Source organism: Rattus norvegicus, chromosome 1 (genome assembly GCF_036323735.1).
Source record: "Rattus norvegicus strain BN/NHsdMcwi chromosome 1, GRCr8, whole genome shotgun sequence".
NCBI lineage: Eukaryota > Metazoa > Chordata > Mammalia > Rodentia > Muridae > Rattus > Rattus norvegicus.
In genome coordinates, this window is record NC_086019.1 from 171,490,669 (window position 1) to 171,508,174 (window position 17,506).

Consider the following 17,506-nt stretch of genomic DNA (forward strand, 5'->3'; position numbering starts at 1 on the left):
TGGAATTCATACTTCAGCGGAGAGCACATTAGAAAAAAATGAACCTTTAAAAACACAGAATGTGGTAGGGAAGAATAAATGGATCTGATATAAGTCATGAAGGTAGGTCTGGCATTGTTTGATGTTAACTTGGGTAGGCTAACAATAAAATCCCCATGGGACAAGTGGTAGTACAGCAGGAAACTAAGAAGGGGTTGAGAAGAGTATCTGGATTCTATTCTAAAGAAAGTTCAAAAAAATTAAAATAGATGCAGCCTAAAACAATCATGTTTTCAATTATATGTTGAATATGTAATTTATCTTGTGAACATTACAAGTATGCACCATCAAGGAATGACATGGTTATCAATGGTGTAGTGACACAGATATCATGGAAACAAACAACAACTTCCTTATTGGATTTAAGTCTAATTCCACAATATAAAAAAACACCAAACACAACCGGTGGTGCTCTACAGGTCATAAGCCCTACGGAAGAACCTACCACCATTATTCCCCTCAGTGGACACAGTGTCAGACCAATTTGCTATGACTTATTATCATACCCATCCATTGTTACACCTTCAAGCCCTCATCATCATAGCTTCTTTTTATAGTAGATGGTATTTAACATTACTTGCCAACGTGCACAGAATTAGAGACCGTGGAAGACTCAGCACTAGATGGGATATTTTATCACACTTCTTTCTTTCCAACCTAAAGATTGCTGTGGAGAGTGGGTGGGGAGATTTTAAGAGCCAGAGCTTGTGGATGACTACAGACAAAAATGTTTTCAGAACAAAAAAGAATGAATGAAAATATTATTTTGTGTTAGGTGTGTTTGCACAAGATCAAACAAACAAAATCCTAGCACTGAGAGAAGACAAGGGTATGAGCTTCATAGGTAGCTGAGGAGTTTTGGGAAACTGATATCTTCTAGGAGAAGGAAAAACAGTTTTTTTAATAATGGTGTGGCCCCCTGGTAAGCCAACCATGCTTCAGTGGAAGCCTAAATACTTTGTATTAACAAATAGCACAAAATGCATTTGATAGAAAAGGACAGTTGGGTATGTAGGAGAGAAAGTTAAACTGAGAAGAGTTGAGAGGGGCTGAACACAGTTAATTACATTGTATCATTTTCTCAAAGACCCATCAAAACATACAAAAGAGAAACACAATGAAAAGCAATTGCTATATATACTGGGAGTGAAAGGTGACCGAGTTAAGGAGAATAACAAGAAGGTGAATAACCAAACCTCAGAGGACAGTTCAATTGGTTTTGTGTAACTGGCATTATTATATTAAGTTTTACAAAACAATATATTGTTCTGAGAAAACATATTCTTAGCAAGCTGTTTTTTCAGAGCACCCTTAATCTCATTACTCCTGAGGCTATAGATGAGGGGGTTCAACATGGGGATCACCACCATATAAAACACAGACACCACCTTGTTCTGGTCTGTGGAGTAGCTGGACTTGGGCATCACATAGATGAATGTGATGGTTCCATAGAACAGAGTGACTGCAGTGAGGTGGGAAGTGCAGGTAGAGAAGGCTTTCTGTCGACCCTCAGTGGAACGCATCTTCAGGATGGTGATGAGGATATAGGTATAGGAGATGGCTATGATAAACACTGTGAGCATAGTAACTGAGGCAGCAGAAAATGAGGTAACAGCTACAGGAACACTGACATCAGAACAAGAAAGTTCTACTAACAGAGCAAAATCACAGTAAAAGTGATTGATTCTATTTGGTCCACAGAAGGACAAGGAAAAAAAGGAAAGGGTAAAAGAGGAGGCATTAAGAAATCCCCCTATATAAGATCCCACAACCAACTGGACACAGACTTGTGTGGACATTTTCGTTGAATAAAGCAGTGGGTTGCAGATTGCTACAAAACGATCATAAGCCATGGCAGCCAGAAGGAAGCATTCAAGACCTCCAAACAAAGCAGCTGAGCCAAACTGTATAGAACATCCAAGGTAGGAGATGGTATTTTGCTTTATAAGGAAGTTGACAAGCATATTGGGTGTGACAGAAGATGAGTAGCCCATGTCAGCAAAACCCAAGTGACTAAGAAAAAAGTACATTGGATGATGGAGCTGGGAAGAGACTCTGATCAGAAGGATGGTGCTGAGGTTCCCAGACACAGTTACCAGGTAGATGCACAGGATGATGGTGAAGAGGATGACTCTAAGAACTTTATCATCTGTTAATCCCAATAAAATGAACTCTGTTACTGCAGTGTTGTTTCCATGCTTCAGGAGAGCCATGGGGCAATGTAGTTGCTGCTAGATTAAGACTGTGATGGTAAATTACAAAATGGGATTTATAAATAAGCATGTCATTTCATTTAATACAGTCATGGAGAACAAGAGAAATTAATATATCATTCAATAATTGAATCAATTATGGATGTTTAGCTAGAATTTTCAATATTTGTATTTATGTGCAATAATCATTCAAAATTACTTAAGATGAAGCACTATAACTGTGATAAAAATTTTGATTATGTTAATTTATCATACATAATACTTAATAATCATTAACACTTAAGTTAAAATTATGAGACTTAGCCTAGTGAGATGACTTCACAGATAAATATTCTTGCCACTGAGTTTGACAGCTGACAGCTGACAACTAGAGTCTGATTCCTGGAATCGTGATATAGGAATAACAAATTCTTGAATATTGTTCATTGTTTTCCACACATAGGCCATGTTACCAGTAAAACTACCTCATTCAAATAAACAGATAAATACTACAAAATAGTGTGAATCTACAAAATAACAATATACTTGTAAATTTAACAAAAATCAAAATGTAAATATATAGAATTATTTAATGAAGACTTATGTAATTGCTAACTTTTATTTAATGCTTACTACATTGATAGCACAGGATTAAAAAATCTTTTATGTTTTCCTATTTTTATTTCTATGACATAGCATTCTCCTTTTCATCATTTTCATTTTACATCAGAAAATTATTTTAAGTTGAGTAACACATGCACACACACACACACACACATACACAGAGGAAGTAATCAATTGTTGAGGCTTCAGATATTGCTCAGTAATAAAGAGCACTTGGTTCACTTACAAGGAACCCAGGTTTGATTACAAAACCTATTTGGTTTCTCATAGCATTCTGTAGTTCCAATTCTGGGGATCTATTGCTCTTTTCTGGTTTTCACAGGCACCATGCATGCATGTGAGCCTATTTGTATATGCAGGCAACATTCACACATAGAGAATAAAAATATTAAATCTTTAAAAAAGGAAGTAGATATGATTAAACTCAGATTATTTACTTTTAGTAACTACACTAGAAATGAAGGGTAGTTGAGTGCCATACAAATTAGGGGCAATATCTTTGTAGCAATTCTGCTTTCTAATGGTTAATATATAAAGAAGTGCTTTGTTGCTAACATGGGTGACAAAGTCTATTGTTTCCATATAAAAGATTGTATCTTAATCAGCTTTTAAGAGGATGATAAATTTTCTATTTAGAACTGAGAAGCAGAAAAGACATCACTCTAAAATTAAAAATGAAACCTGCTGTTGCAAGATCATTAAATATTTAAAATACTTCAAAATAGATCATCACTCTAAAATATTTTAAAATATTAATATAATCATTTAGCACATTATTATTAATTTTTATTAAGACACACCATATTCTTTTCCAACATCATCTATTTTATAACTGGAGTATGATGGAATGAAGTCACATGATTTTCAACAGAGGACACTGTCACCCTCAAATTCTATATTTACATCCTCATTTGTAAACCTGTTAGCTTTTTGTTGAATGCTACATGTATATAATTTAAAGATCATGTTGATCTCTGGTCTTATGAACAGATAGATAAGTAAGAAATCTATGAAGTCTAGTTTTATATCTGATAATTCTAGATAATTTGCTAATTAAATCGAAGATTATTATATGAAAATTTGCTTCCCTGCCTTTTTATGCAATTGTATGATTCCATATGACTTGCTTCTCCAACATAAGTTGTAAATATTCTATATTTCAAAGAAAAATGTAACAGAATTCAAAATCATACCTTTTGAAATAAGGATTCATTTCAAATTAAGAAGTTCAAAATTACTATGTTTTTATACCTGCAGAGCTGTCTCTACTGTCATTGTCTGTGACTGCAAATAAGTATCTCTGGAGGCTCTGGATTTCAGTGTGAATTCAAATCATCAGGGATTGTTGACTTTTTCCAATTAAATACTGAGCAGTTGATTTCACACAAACACAATTAATTTTTAGTGAATCTGCCAATCTCAAGCAATCTCTTTTGTTTCTCTTCATGTGAATATTGGTGCAACTTCACTAGGTAATTTTGGGATATACATGATAAAAAATTATCACAGGTAAATATTTCTGTAAGTTTACATCTGATTAAGGATAGTTCAAATTAAAAGGTATTAATATAATTACTAAAATAGAATAGTTTTTGTTTCATTCATTCATGTGCACCAATCTATCAGTATCTTAGTGGTTGATGTGAAATACTCTAGTAGGTACTTTGTGACTATAGGGAGGGACAAGTTTCACAGTTGAATAATTACTTTAGGCACACATAATTTTCATAATCAAGATTATAAAATTGCATCATTACTTAGTACATGGCTGATAGAAAGAGGTATATGTAATTTGTATGAAGAATGAATATTTCATAGTTCTTGTCTCAAACGCACGACGTCTCAGCTTTCATGCTACCATGGTGGATAAAAGGTGCAGTGATCTTCCATGTGAAGTGTCAGCTCAATTCTTGCTTAAATTCTACTTTTATTAAAGTATTCACTATACCCTTGATATCACCCTGATAAAAGCAGTTGAACACTGCACCAGTCTATTTTCAAAGTATCTCTTGTCCATGCTGGCAAAGAAGAGGTAGGAGATGGATCATCACTGGAACTTCCCTGTTCTACTACCTTGGACTACGGAGCAGTGACTGACAGAACTCATTTAAAAGTAGTCTAATTCCAGGACTAGAAGCTTCTTTTGGTGATTAGAGATGGCTAGTTGTGACTCGGTCTTCTCTATAATTTGATAACTTCATTTAGATTGCCTTTATATATGTATACATCTTTGGAAGATTATCCTGTATTAGGTTTATACATTAACTTTCAAATTTTCATTAATTTTGACTTTTTCTCCAGTAGCCCCTCCTATAACACCTCTAACCCAGTGTGATCCTTCTACTCCATCCTCTATTTCCACTATATCTATTTTATTTCCCTTTCCTAACAAGATCTATCTATTTCTATACCCCAGAAAAGACAAGAAATCAGTCATCTCACAAAAAAATCCAAAAGAAGAGAATCCCCCTTCTCTCTCTCTCTCTCTCTCTCTCTCTCTCTCTCTCTCTCTCACACACACACACACACACACACACACACACACACACACACACTACCATCTTCAACAAAACAAAATGCCAGGAACTAACCCTCATTAGTCATTATTATCTCCAAACATCAGCGGACTCAATTCCCAATAAAAAGACACAGGCTAAGACAATGGATACTAAACAGAACACATCATTTTTTTGTATACAAGAAACACACCTCAGGAACAAAGATAGACACTACCTCAGAGTTCAGTGCTACAAAAAATTTTTCTAGGAAAACTATCCCAAGAAACCAGCTGGAGCTGTCATTCTAATAGCCTAGTAGATAGACTTTCAACCAAAACTAATAAAAGGAGATGGGTAATGACACTTCATATTCATCTAAGGAAAAATCCATCAGAATGACATCTCAATTATAAATATCTATGACCCAAATGCAAAGTAAACTATGTTCAAAAATAAAGTTTACTAATGCTCAAAACACACATTGAACCCCACACAATAATAATAAGAGACTTTAACACCCTACTCTCAATAAGTCATCAAAACAGGAACTAAACTAAACAAAGATCCAAGGAAACTAATAAATTTCTGAAGGAATGGACTTAACAGATATCTACAGAACATTTCACTCCAAAACAAAAGAATATACTTTCACTTCAGCACCTTATAGGACCTTCTCCCAAACTGACCATATAATTAGAAACCAAAGAAGTCTCAACAGATATGAGAAGGTTGAAATAATTCCTTGCAGTCTATCAAATCACAGTGGACTAAGGATGAACTTCAATAGCAAAAGAAACAGAAGAAATTCCACATACTAATTGAAACTAAACAACTCTTTGCTCAGTGATAACTTTGTTAGGGTAGAAAAAAATCTAAACGCTTTCTAGAATTCAATGAAAAGAAAGGCATGGCATGCCCAAACTTGTGGGACATAATGAAAGCAGTGTTAGGAGGAAAATTCATAGAACTAAGTGCCTTCATGAAGAGATCCTACACTAGCACTTTACCAGCACATCTGAAAACTCTAGAACAAAAAGAAGCAAACATACCCAAGTTGAGCAGATCGCAGGAAGTAGTATACTCTGGGCTGAAATCAACCAAATATAAACAAAGAGAACAATGCAAGGAATTAATAAAACCAAGAGCAAGTTCTTTTAGATAATCAACACATAGATAAACTCTTAGGCAAAATAACTGAAAGGCAAAGACAATATCTAAATTAACAGAATCAGAAATGAAAAGGGAGACATAATAAAAGAAACTGAAGTAATGCAAAAATGTACCAGATCTTACTACAAAAACTTATTTGTTCTACTCAACAAAACTGGAAAATCTAGATGAAATGGATGATTTTCTAGACAGATATCTTGTACCAAGGTTAAATCAAGATCAGATTAACTATCTAAACAGATACCAGATGCTTTTAGTGCAGAATTCTACCAGACCTCCAAAGAAGAGAATACCAATATTCTACCTAATATTTCACAAAATAGAAAGAGAAGGGGCACTATCTAATTCATTCTATGAGGCCACAATTTTCCTGATATGTAAACTGTACAAGGACTCAATAAAGAAAGAGAACTTCACACTGATTTCTCTTATGAACAGCAAAAACACTCAATAAAATTCTTGTAAACAGAACCCAAGAACACATCAAAAATAGTATCTACGATGTAGATACTATTAGGCTTTATACCAGGGACACACAGATGGTTTAATATTCAAAAATCCAGTAAGGTAATCCACTATATAAACACACTCAAAGAAAAAGAAATCACATGATCATTTCATTAGATGCTGAAAAAGCCTTCTATAAAATCTGACACCACTTGATGTTAAAAGTCTTGGAGAGATCAGGAATTCAAGGCACATAAATAACTAAATATTATAAAAGCAACATTTAGCAAAACAATGGCCAACATCAAATCCACTGGAGAGAAATTTAAAACAATTCCAGTGAAATCAGAAACAAAGTAAGCCTGCCTACTCTGCCATTATCTATTCAATATAGTACTTGAAGTTCTAGGTAGAACAATAAGACAGCAAAAGGAGATGAACCACGTACAAGTTGGGAAGAAAGAAGTTAAGGTATCACTAGTTGAAGATGATATGACAGAATACATATGTGAACCCCCAAATTCTACCACAGAACTCTTATCACTGATAAACAACTTCAGCAAAGTGGTTGGGATATAAAATTAACTGAACAAGCCCATTCAGTGGGTCAACAGAGTCCCAAGGAAGGGAGTGAGGATGAAAAAACAAAGACAATAAGAAAACACTGGGGCATGACTTCAGCAAGCATTGAAGTTTATTTTTCTTCAAGATGCTTTTTATAGTGTACTAAATGCATTCAAAGGACAGGATAAACTTGTCCATAAAATTCCTATGCTCATTGTTTCTAGAAACTTATGATAGTCAAAGCCAAAGAAAAAGATATCTTCATCTGTATTTTTCCAGAGCCAAGTCTCCTGTCCTGGTACAACCCATCCAATTATTCTTGGCAACTTCTGTGAGGAAGCACCACAATCTCTCCAAATCTCCCCTATACTTTAATTTTTTTAAACAAGACTGAATCTGTCTTAGGTTGTTCTGTCAAGAATGCTCTTCTTTCCCTATTGAAAATGCATCATTCATGGAAGTGTATCTCTGTCTTAGGTTGTAGAAATCCTGCCCAGAATCTTACTATCATTGATGGCCAGTCTGTTTTATTAGTTGTTTCTCCTGTTAGTCTGTTTTAAGCTTTAATCCATGTATCTCAGCTGCCAAGATATTGATATTATTAAAGGCAAGTTTCATCAAAATGGGCAGAAATAAAAGTCTTCCCAGGATGAAAAGGGCTAAAATGATTAAACTATATAAGTCATTTTTGAAGCTTCACCATCATGGGAACAACGACCTTGAACCATGAATAATTTTATCAGCACTATCAATGGCATCAAAACTCAATGGAATAGTATACTTTAAATTCATAATTTCTGTATGTAGCATTAGTATACCTAAAGAAGAATTAAAATTACACCATATACTTTGTAAGTATCTTTGAATTTTTCCCAAATATAATGTCTATCATTATAACATTTTGAGATCAGACAAATCCATTGATATTTAGCATGACATTTAAAATTATTTCTCTCTCTTAAACTCTGAACTACTCCAATAATTTGAATAGTATCATAAAGAGTATCAATCTGCTATTACAAGTAACTATCTAAATATTCTTGACTAATAAAAGCATTAGTAACATTTGACGCTAAATGATTAACAAATATAGCTGTTTTGACTTCTCCAGTCAAAGCAATTTCAGAAGCAGTAGCACTAGTTATTAATGTAAAAAAGTTACTATATAGCAGTAACCAACCCAACTACCCTTTCATTTCTACTTAAAACCCGACTCATTTCTTTCAAAAAATTGTAATACTTTTTCAGAATACCAAAGTCCTGTCATTTTAACAGGCAATAAAACAAATTGGGATATAGATTACCATAACAGACATGGCAGATTTCAACACACTAACATAATTTGAATATATAAAATCAATATAACTTACATTAAATTTTGTAGAAGAAACAGAAATAACATTAACACAACCAATTAATAAAAGATTAGAAGCCTTAACACATGCATTAACATTTGTTCAAAATCCAAATCAAGTCGCATTTTTGTCTACCAAACCATAGCTTCATAAAGAGCCACAGCCAACTTTCAAATATGCCATTGGAAATGACCTGGATCTGATTACCAAAGACCTATGGATGCTTCTTTTTTCCCATGTGTGATTTATTCTCAGCCCAATCAATTATTTTTATATTATTAGGAACATTGAACTGCATAGGGGGTTTAGTGTAACATTCCTTCCATATAAGAGTTTCCATCTAAGAAGTTCCACTTTTTCTGTAGGTTCTGATTCACAAAGTCATATTTCATGAGTCTATGGGGCAGATCCTTCATAGTATTCAGGCATGTCCATCTTTATGCATTGGGTTATAGTCTTTGAAATATTTTTCTTCCAAATCTGGTGAACACAGAAATACACCCATTATTTGTGTCGTGTCATTCTTCACAAACAGGGATCCCATCACCATGTGCAGTAACAGCCATTGTCTCATTATAAGTTTGCTGCCTGTCCAAAGGTATCCAAGAAGTTGAATATTACATTTTAAGTTGCTTTTTCCATTAAAGCACTTGCAATAAGAAAGCCTGAGAAGGTGTCATTAGTCACATATTTTTATTTTCCAAAGTCAGAAATATGAGTAATATCAATTTGCCATAATCAAGTAAGTGTGACTCCTCGAGGATTAGCACCATTATATGGTACAGGGAGGAATTGAGGACATTGAAGGCAAATTTTTACGGTTTGATGTGCGCATTCTCTAGAAATACCAAATTGTTGTCTCAAGCTGTTGCTATTTTGATGACGTGAAGAATGAGATTGTTTGGATAACTGTTTCTGTATAAGGCCTATAATCTGCCTGGTATACAAATCTGCTGTGGTATTGCCCTCACTAAGGGGTCCAGGCAATCCACTATGAGCCCTTAAATATCCTATAAAGTAAGGGGCAGGATGCTCTCTTAAGTTGAGTTGCATTTCATAAATAATTGCAAATTTTGAGAATTAGCAGTATCAAAAAATGTAAGGAACAGTTTTAAGTAATAGAAATCCATGACCTAAATATTGACGATCATTATACAAATTAGAAGTTTTATTTTTCAACATTCAAAAACAGCTGCTACAGCACATAAGTCAATTATTTGTGCTGAAGTGGAGGAAACCCAAGAGATTGAAAATGGGGTCCAATTACATATGTCAATTTTCCATTAGATGAGCCACCTGTAAATACAGTAAGTGCATTCTCTGTGGGCTGCAAGCACAAATTTACATGAAATAAATAAGCATGCATGGAGGCAATTTCTAACAATGTCTCTTTAGGATGATTATCATGTATTTTGCCTGAAATATTTGCCCATATAATAGGTCAAATATCAATATTTTGCAATAACCAATTTAACTGCTGTTTGAAATAAATACGTATTTCATGAGGCTATTTTCTAAAATTGATTCGTGATTCTATCCTACAATTCAGTATCAACACAGCAATATCTTCACAATAGGATGTTGAAACTTTACTTGGAGATGAATCCACATTAATGGCCCCTTCTGCCAATGGACGATATTTATGGTGTATGGAAATTAGGCACAATGCAAACAGCCAATAATTGATCAAAAATATATATTGTATTTGTTGTTGACTAATAGCTCCTTCTACTTTCTGCAAAGCTATTCATACTTTATCAATTAATTGCTGAGGGGAAGTAAGAATCCCTTTTCCATTGAGAATTAAATAGAGGTTTGAGTTCTCCTGGGGTAAGCTTAAGATAAGGTCACAGCTAACTGACATCTCCCAATGCTTTTGAAAATTATTTGAAGTAAGTAAATTATCTGTCCTGATCTGAATTTTTGTGTCACAATTTGTTAGGATATAATTGATGTCCCAAATATTGAAAATATTGTCCCAATTATTGCCTTTGAATCTTTTCAGGAGCAATAACTAATTCTGAAAAATTTAAAGCTTGTGGTATATGAGCAAAGGCTTGTAGTAAAACTCCTTCAGAGGAGTCAGCTAATAAAATATCACCCATATAATGATTAACATACACAGAAGGATTCAATGTCCTAACTTCTTGTATTGAAGCAGTAAAACATCTTTTGGCATATGTAGGGCTATTAGCCATTCCCTGAGGTAAATCTTCCCAAATATATTGCTTCATGTGCTCTTTAAAATTACAAGCAGGCACACTAAATGCAAACCTTTTACATTATCAGGATGCAAAGGAATAGTATAAAAATAGTCTTTTAAATTAATACTTTATTTATTTACAGTAATTTTGTTGTAACAAAATCTTTTCTTGAAGTACATTAGCATGTCCACACCCTGCACATATAAGGGTCAAATATCAGAAAATAATCTAAAATAATCAATGATAAATCTAGTCTTGCTATAAATTCTAATTGCAGCCTGACAGGTAGAATTAGCATTCTCATTGGTGAATTTTTTAACTAATACCATACCTGCATTAGCATCTCTGAAAACTCTTCCTGCATTCTTGGTTAAATGATCAACAAATTCCTGAAAGGGCCCACCAGGAGCCTGGCAAACTTTATAAATATCCGTGATAAATGTCCTTTAGTAGGTAAAGCACTCCTTGCGAGTTGAACAGAACCACCAATATGGGCATAAACACCAGGGTTATGTAATAATTGATTCTGCACATCTTCATATTGACCCTGTCCTGCCAATATGTTGTCAGTAACAGGATTTTTAGCTCCAGCATTCAATTCAGCAGTATTTTGACTCTCTTAAAATTCTATTTTCATTAACAAGTAATTTCCTCCTCCTAAATATACATGGGATAATTGTTTTAAATCTACAGGTGGAAGAGCATCAGTAGACAGACATGTAGCACAGCCATAGTAAAAGGAACAGGAGGTCCATACTGAGCACAGGCAGGGTTTCCCTGCTGACGCTGAGTTTCAAAAACTGGACACTGTAACACATAACCCTGAGTATTCTCTCCCACATCCACAACCTTTTAAACATGCTTAAATAGGAGACAAAAGAGAAGAAATGGGACTAAGATTGTGGCAATAACATTTACCTCTAATTTCTTTTCTTCATTTTCATCATTTGAGAACTCAATATCAAAGTCTTATTTTCCACATACTTCCTCAAACCTTCCAACAGGTTGAGCTTATACTTTTTGTTTTATTGTCTAATTGCACAGACTAGAATTTGAAATACTATGGTTAATAGATAGGGAGAGAGTGGACAGCCTTGTCTAGTCCCTGATTTTAGTGGGACTGCCTCAAGTTTCTCTCCATATAGTTTGATGTTGGCTACTGGTTTATTGTATATTGCTTTTACTATGTTTAGTTATGGGCTTTGAATTCCTGATCTTTCCAAGACATTTAATATGATGAGGTGCTGAACTTTGTAAAATGCTTTCTCAGCATCAGATGAGATGATCAAGTGGCTTTCTTCTTTGTTTTTGTTTATATGTTGGATTTCCATATACTCAACCATTCCTGCATACCTGGGATGAAGCCTACTTGATCATGGTGAATGATCATTTTGATGTGTTCTTGCATTTGGTTTACAAGAATTTTATTGAGTATTTTTGCATTGATACTCATGAGCGAAATTGGTCTGAAGTTCTCTTTCTTTGTAGGGTCTTTGTGTGGTTTAGGTAATGTGTAATTTTGGCTTCAAATAATGAATTGGGTAGAGTTTCTTCCTTTTCTATTTTGTGGAATAGTTTGAAGAGTATTGGTATCAGGTCTTCTTTGAAGGTCTGATAGAATTCTGCCCTAAACCTATGTGGTCCTGCCCTTTTTTTGATTGGGAGACTTTTAACAATTGCTGCTATTTGTTTAGCAGTTACAGGAGCGTTTAGATCACTTATCTTACCTTGATTTAAATTTGGTACCTAGTATCTGTCTAGAAAATTATCCATTTCATCCACAATTTCCGGTTTCATAGCCTTTTGTATTATGATCTGATGATTTTTTGAATTTACTGTTTTTGTTGTTGTCTCTCTTTTCATTTTTGACTTAGGTAGTTTGGATACTGTCATTGTGCCCTCTAGTTAGTCTGGCTAAGAGTTTGTCTATCTTGTTGATTTTCTTAAAGAACCAGCTCCTAGTTTCATTGATTTTTTTGTATAGTTCTTTTGTTTCTACTTGGTTGATTTCAGCCCTGAATGTGATAATTTCCTGCTGTCTACTGCTCTTGTGTGTATTTGCTTCTTTTTTTGGAGCTTTCAGGTGTGCTGTCAAGCTGCTATCATATGCTCTTTCAAGTTTCTTTTTGGAGGCATTCAGAGCTGTGAGTTTTGCTCTTAGCACTGCTTTCATTGTGTCCCATAAGCTTTACTATGCTGTTCCTTCATTTTCATTAAATTCTAAAAATTCTTTAATTTCTTTCTTTATATCCTCATTGACCAATTTATCATTGAGTAGAGCATTGTTAAACTTTCATGTTTATGTGAGCTCTCTGTCATATTTGTTGTTATTTAAGACCAGCCTTAGTCCATGGTGATCTGATAGGATGCAACGGATTATTTCAATCTTATTTTTATCTCGTGAGGCCTGTTTTGTGACCAATTCTAAGGTCAATTTTGGAGTATGTACCATGAGGTGCTGAGAAGAAGGTGTATTCTTTTGTTTTAAGATGAAATGTTATATAGATATTTGTTATAACTATTTTGCTCATAACTTAAGTTAGTTTCACCGTGTCTCTGTTTAGTTTCTATTTCCATGATCTATCCATTGATGAAAGGGATATGTTGAAGTTTCCCACTGCTTTTGTGTGAGGTCCAATGTGTGCTTTGAGGTTTAGTAAAGTTTCTTTTATATATTTCGCTGTCCTTGTATTTGGAGCATAGATGGTCAGAGTTGGCTCTTCATCTGGATAAACTTTTCTTTTGATGAATATGAAGTGTCTTTCCTTTTCATTTTTGATAATTTTTGGTTGAAAGTCAATTTTATTCAATATAAGAATTGCTACTTCAGCTTGTTATTTAGGACATTTGCTTGGATATTTTTTCCAGCCCTGTACTCTGAGAGAGTGTGTGTCTTTGTCATTTGGTGCGTTTCTTGTATGCAGCAAATACTGGGTCCTGTTCATGTATCTAGTAAGTTAGTCTTTGTCTTTTTATTGTGGAATTGAGTCCATTGATGTTAAAAGGTATTAAATAAAAGTGATTATTGCTTTCTGTTATTCTTATTTTTAGAGGTGGAATTATGTTTGTTAGCTATATTCTTTTGGCCTTGTTGAAGAAGATTACTTTCTTGCTTTTTCTAGGATTTACTTTCCCTCCATGTGTTGGAATTTTCCATCTATTACCTTTGTAGGTCTGGATATTTGTGAAGATGTTGTGTAAATATGTTTTTTTTCATGGAATATCTTGGTTTCTCCATCTCTGGTAATTGAGAGTTTTGCTGGGTATAGTAACCTTCGTTGGCATTTGTGTTTTCTTAGGGTCTGTATGACATCTGCCCTGAATCCTCTGGCTTTCAAAGTGTCAGTTGAGAAGTCTGGTGTAGAAGGTCTGCCTATTATGTTACCGGAGGAATGGCTTTTCTGTTCCAATCTTTTTGGAGTTCTGTAGGCTTCTTGTTTGTTTATAGGCATCTCTTTATTTAGGTTAGGGAATTTTTCTTCTATAATGTTGTTGAAGATATTTACTGAACTTTTAATTTGGAAATCTTCACTTTCTTCTACACCTATTATCCTTAGGTCTGATCATCTCATTGTGTCCGGGATTTTCTGGATGTGTTGGGTTAGGAACTTTTTGCATTTTACATTTTCTTGTACAGTTGTGTCAATATTTTCTATGGTATCTTCTGCCCCTGAAATTTTCTTCTATCTCTTGTACTCTCTTGTATTCTGTTGCTATATCTATGACTCCCGATCTCTTTCTGAGGTTTTCTATCTCCAGGGTTGTCTCCCTTTGTGATTTCTTTATTGTTTCTATTTCCATTTTTTAGATCATGTATAGTTTTATTCGATTCCTTCACCTGTTTGGTTGTGTTTTCCTGTAATTCTTGATGGGATTTTGTGGTTTCTTGTTTAAGTGCTTCTATTTGTTTACCTGTGTTCTCCTGTATTTCTTTAATGGAGTTATTTATGTCCTTATTAAAGTCCTTTCATAAACTCACAAAAAGAATATTAATAGCAAGATGGGACTGACATTTGTGTTCTCTTTGGGTCTGTATGACATCTGTTCAGGATATATTGGCTTTCATATTCTCTGTTGAGAAGTCTAGTGTAATTCTGACCAGTCTGCCATTATATGTTACTTGACCTTTCTCCCGTACTGCTTTTAATATTCCTTCTTTACTTTGTGTATTTGATGTTTTGACTAGTATGTGACAGGAATTTCTTTTCTGGTCCAATCTATTTGGAGTTCTTTAGGTTTCTTGTATGTTCATGGACATCTCTTTCTTTAGGTAAGGGATCTTTTCTTCTATAACATTGTTGAAGTTATTTACTGGCCATTTCAGTTGGGATTCTTCATTCTCTTCTATACCTATTATTTTTAAGTTTGGTCTTCTCATTCTGTGTTGGATTTCCTTGATGATTTAGGTTAGGAGCTTCTTGCTTTTTGCAATTTCTTTGACACTGTTTTAATGTTTTCTATGGTATCTACTACCCCTGAGATTCTCTCTTCAATCTCTTGTATTCTATTGGTGATGATTGTGTCTATATCTCCTGATCTCTTTCCTAGATTTTCTATCTTTAGGGTTGCCTCCCTTTTTGATTTCTTTATTGTTTCTATTTCCCTTTTTAGATCCTGTACAGTTTTGTTCAATTCCTTTACCTGTTTTGTTGTATTTTCCTATAACTCTTGATGGGATTTTTGTGTTTCCTCTTTAAGGACTTCTACTTGTTTATCCATGTTCTCCTGTATTTCTTTAAGGGATTTATTTATGTCCTTCTTAAAGTCCTCTATTATCATCATGAGATATGATTTTAAATATTGCTTTTCCAGTGTGATGGGGTATCCAGGCCTTGCTATAGTGGGAGAACTAGGTTCTGACAGTCTTGGTTTCTGTTGCTCAGGTTCTTGTGTTTGCCTCTTGTCATCTGCTCACCTCTGATGCTAGTTGGTCTTGCTGTCACTGACTGGAGCTTGTCTCTCCTGTGTGGGTGTGATCTTGTGATTTGACAGTCAATGGAGAGAAAGTGCACTTCTACCTGTGGGCTGCGGGCTTGGGAGGGAGAACACTCTTGTCAGACCCGCTTTCTGCAGGCAAGCTTTGTGTATGTAGGCTGTAGAACAGTCCCAGCTCTGGGAGCAGAAGGAGACAGGAAAGATTCTACCCTAGGCTGCCCTGAGACGCATCCTTGTTTTTCATATTCTTTCTTTGTTTTGTATATTTGCTATTTTGATTATTATGTTAGGGAAGGAGTTTCTTTTCTGGTCCAATCTATTCTTTGTTCTGTAGGCTTTTTTTATATTTATGGGTATCTCTTTCTTTAGGTAAGGGAAAATTTCTTTTATGATTTTGTTGAAGATTATTTACTGGCCCTTTAAGATGGGAATCTTTGCTCTCTTCTATACCTATTATCCTTAGGTTTGATCTTCTCATTGTGTCCTGAACTTTCTGGATGTTTTGGGTTAGGATAATTTTTTCCATTTTGCATTTTCTTTGACTGTTGTATTAATGTGTTCTATGGTATCTTTTGCACCTGAGATTTTTTTTCTGTATCTTTTGTATTCTGTTTGTGATGTTTGCATCTATGACTCCACTCCTGATTTCTTTCCAAAGTTTTCTATCCTCATGGTTTTCTCCCTTTGTGATTTCTTTATTGTTTTTATCTCCATTTTTAGATCCCAGACAGTTTTGTTCAATTCCTTCACCTCTTTGGTTGTATTTTCCTGTAATACTTTAAGAGATTTTTGTGTTTCCTCTTCAAGGGCTTCTACCTGTGTTCTGTATTTCTTTAAGGGAGTTATTTATGTCCTTCCTAAAGTCTTCTTTTGTTAGTATAAGATGGGATTTTTAATCCAAATTTTACTTTTCCTGAATGATGGGGTATTCAGGTCTTGCTATAGTGGGAGAACTGGATTCTGATAATGCCAAGTACCCTTGGTTTCTGTTTCTTATGTCCTTGTGCTTGCCTCTTGCCATCTGGTTATCTCTAATGCTAACTGCCCACTCCTGTGTTCCCAGCTCTCTACTGCACAGGATTTAGGTACGGAGGGCTGTGGGATAGCCATAGCTCTGGGTATAGGTGTAGACTGGAAGGATCCTGTTCCAGGCTGTTCTGTAGTTCCTGTGCCCTTTGTACTCTTGGTGGATCCACTTTGGAGAGTTATTGGAGTGAAAGTGGGGTCACACTTGTGGTCTTAGTAGTGAGAGAACTCCCAGAAGACCAGCTTTCTATGACAGTATTTCGGTAGGGAGGACTATAGGACAGCCTTAGCTCGAGGGCACAAATGGAGATAGGATGGCTCCTATCCCTGAACACTTTTAAGTGCTTCTCATCCATTTGAGTTTCCTCAGTTGAAAATACTCTACTTAGCTTTCTACCAATTTGTTTTGGTTCTTTTTTTCGGAGCTGGGGACCGAACCCAGGGCCTTGCGC

The 17,506-nt window shown here is 34.8% G+C and overlaps 1 protein-coding gene across 1 annotated transcript; it reads right to left on the minus strand.

Moving 5' to 3' along the window:
- Positions 1-1,280: 1,280 nt before the first annotated feature.
- On the minus strand, positions 1,281-2,252 carry Or5p60c (olfactory receptor family 5 subfamily P member 60C). Its single transcript, NM_001000219.1, has one exon. It carries the CDS (start codon positions 2,250-2,252, stop codon positions 1,281-1,283), a length of 972 nt encoding a protein of 323 aa, NP_001000219.1.
- Between the last annotated feature and the right edge of the window lie 15,254 nt (positions 2,253-17,506).

What these genes read in the sequence shown, in the direction of transcription:
- Or5p60c (NM_001000219.1), bottom strand. Translation starts at nt 2,252, where the DNA reads ATGGCTCTCCTGAAGCATGGAAACAACACTGCAGTAACAGAGTTCATT.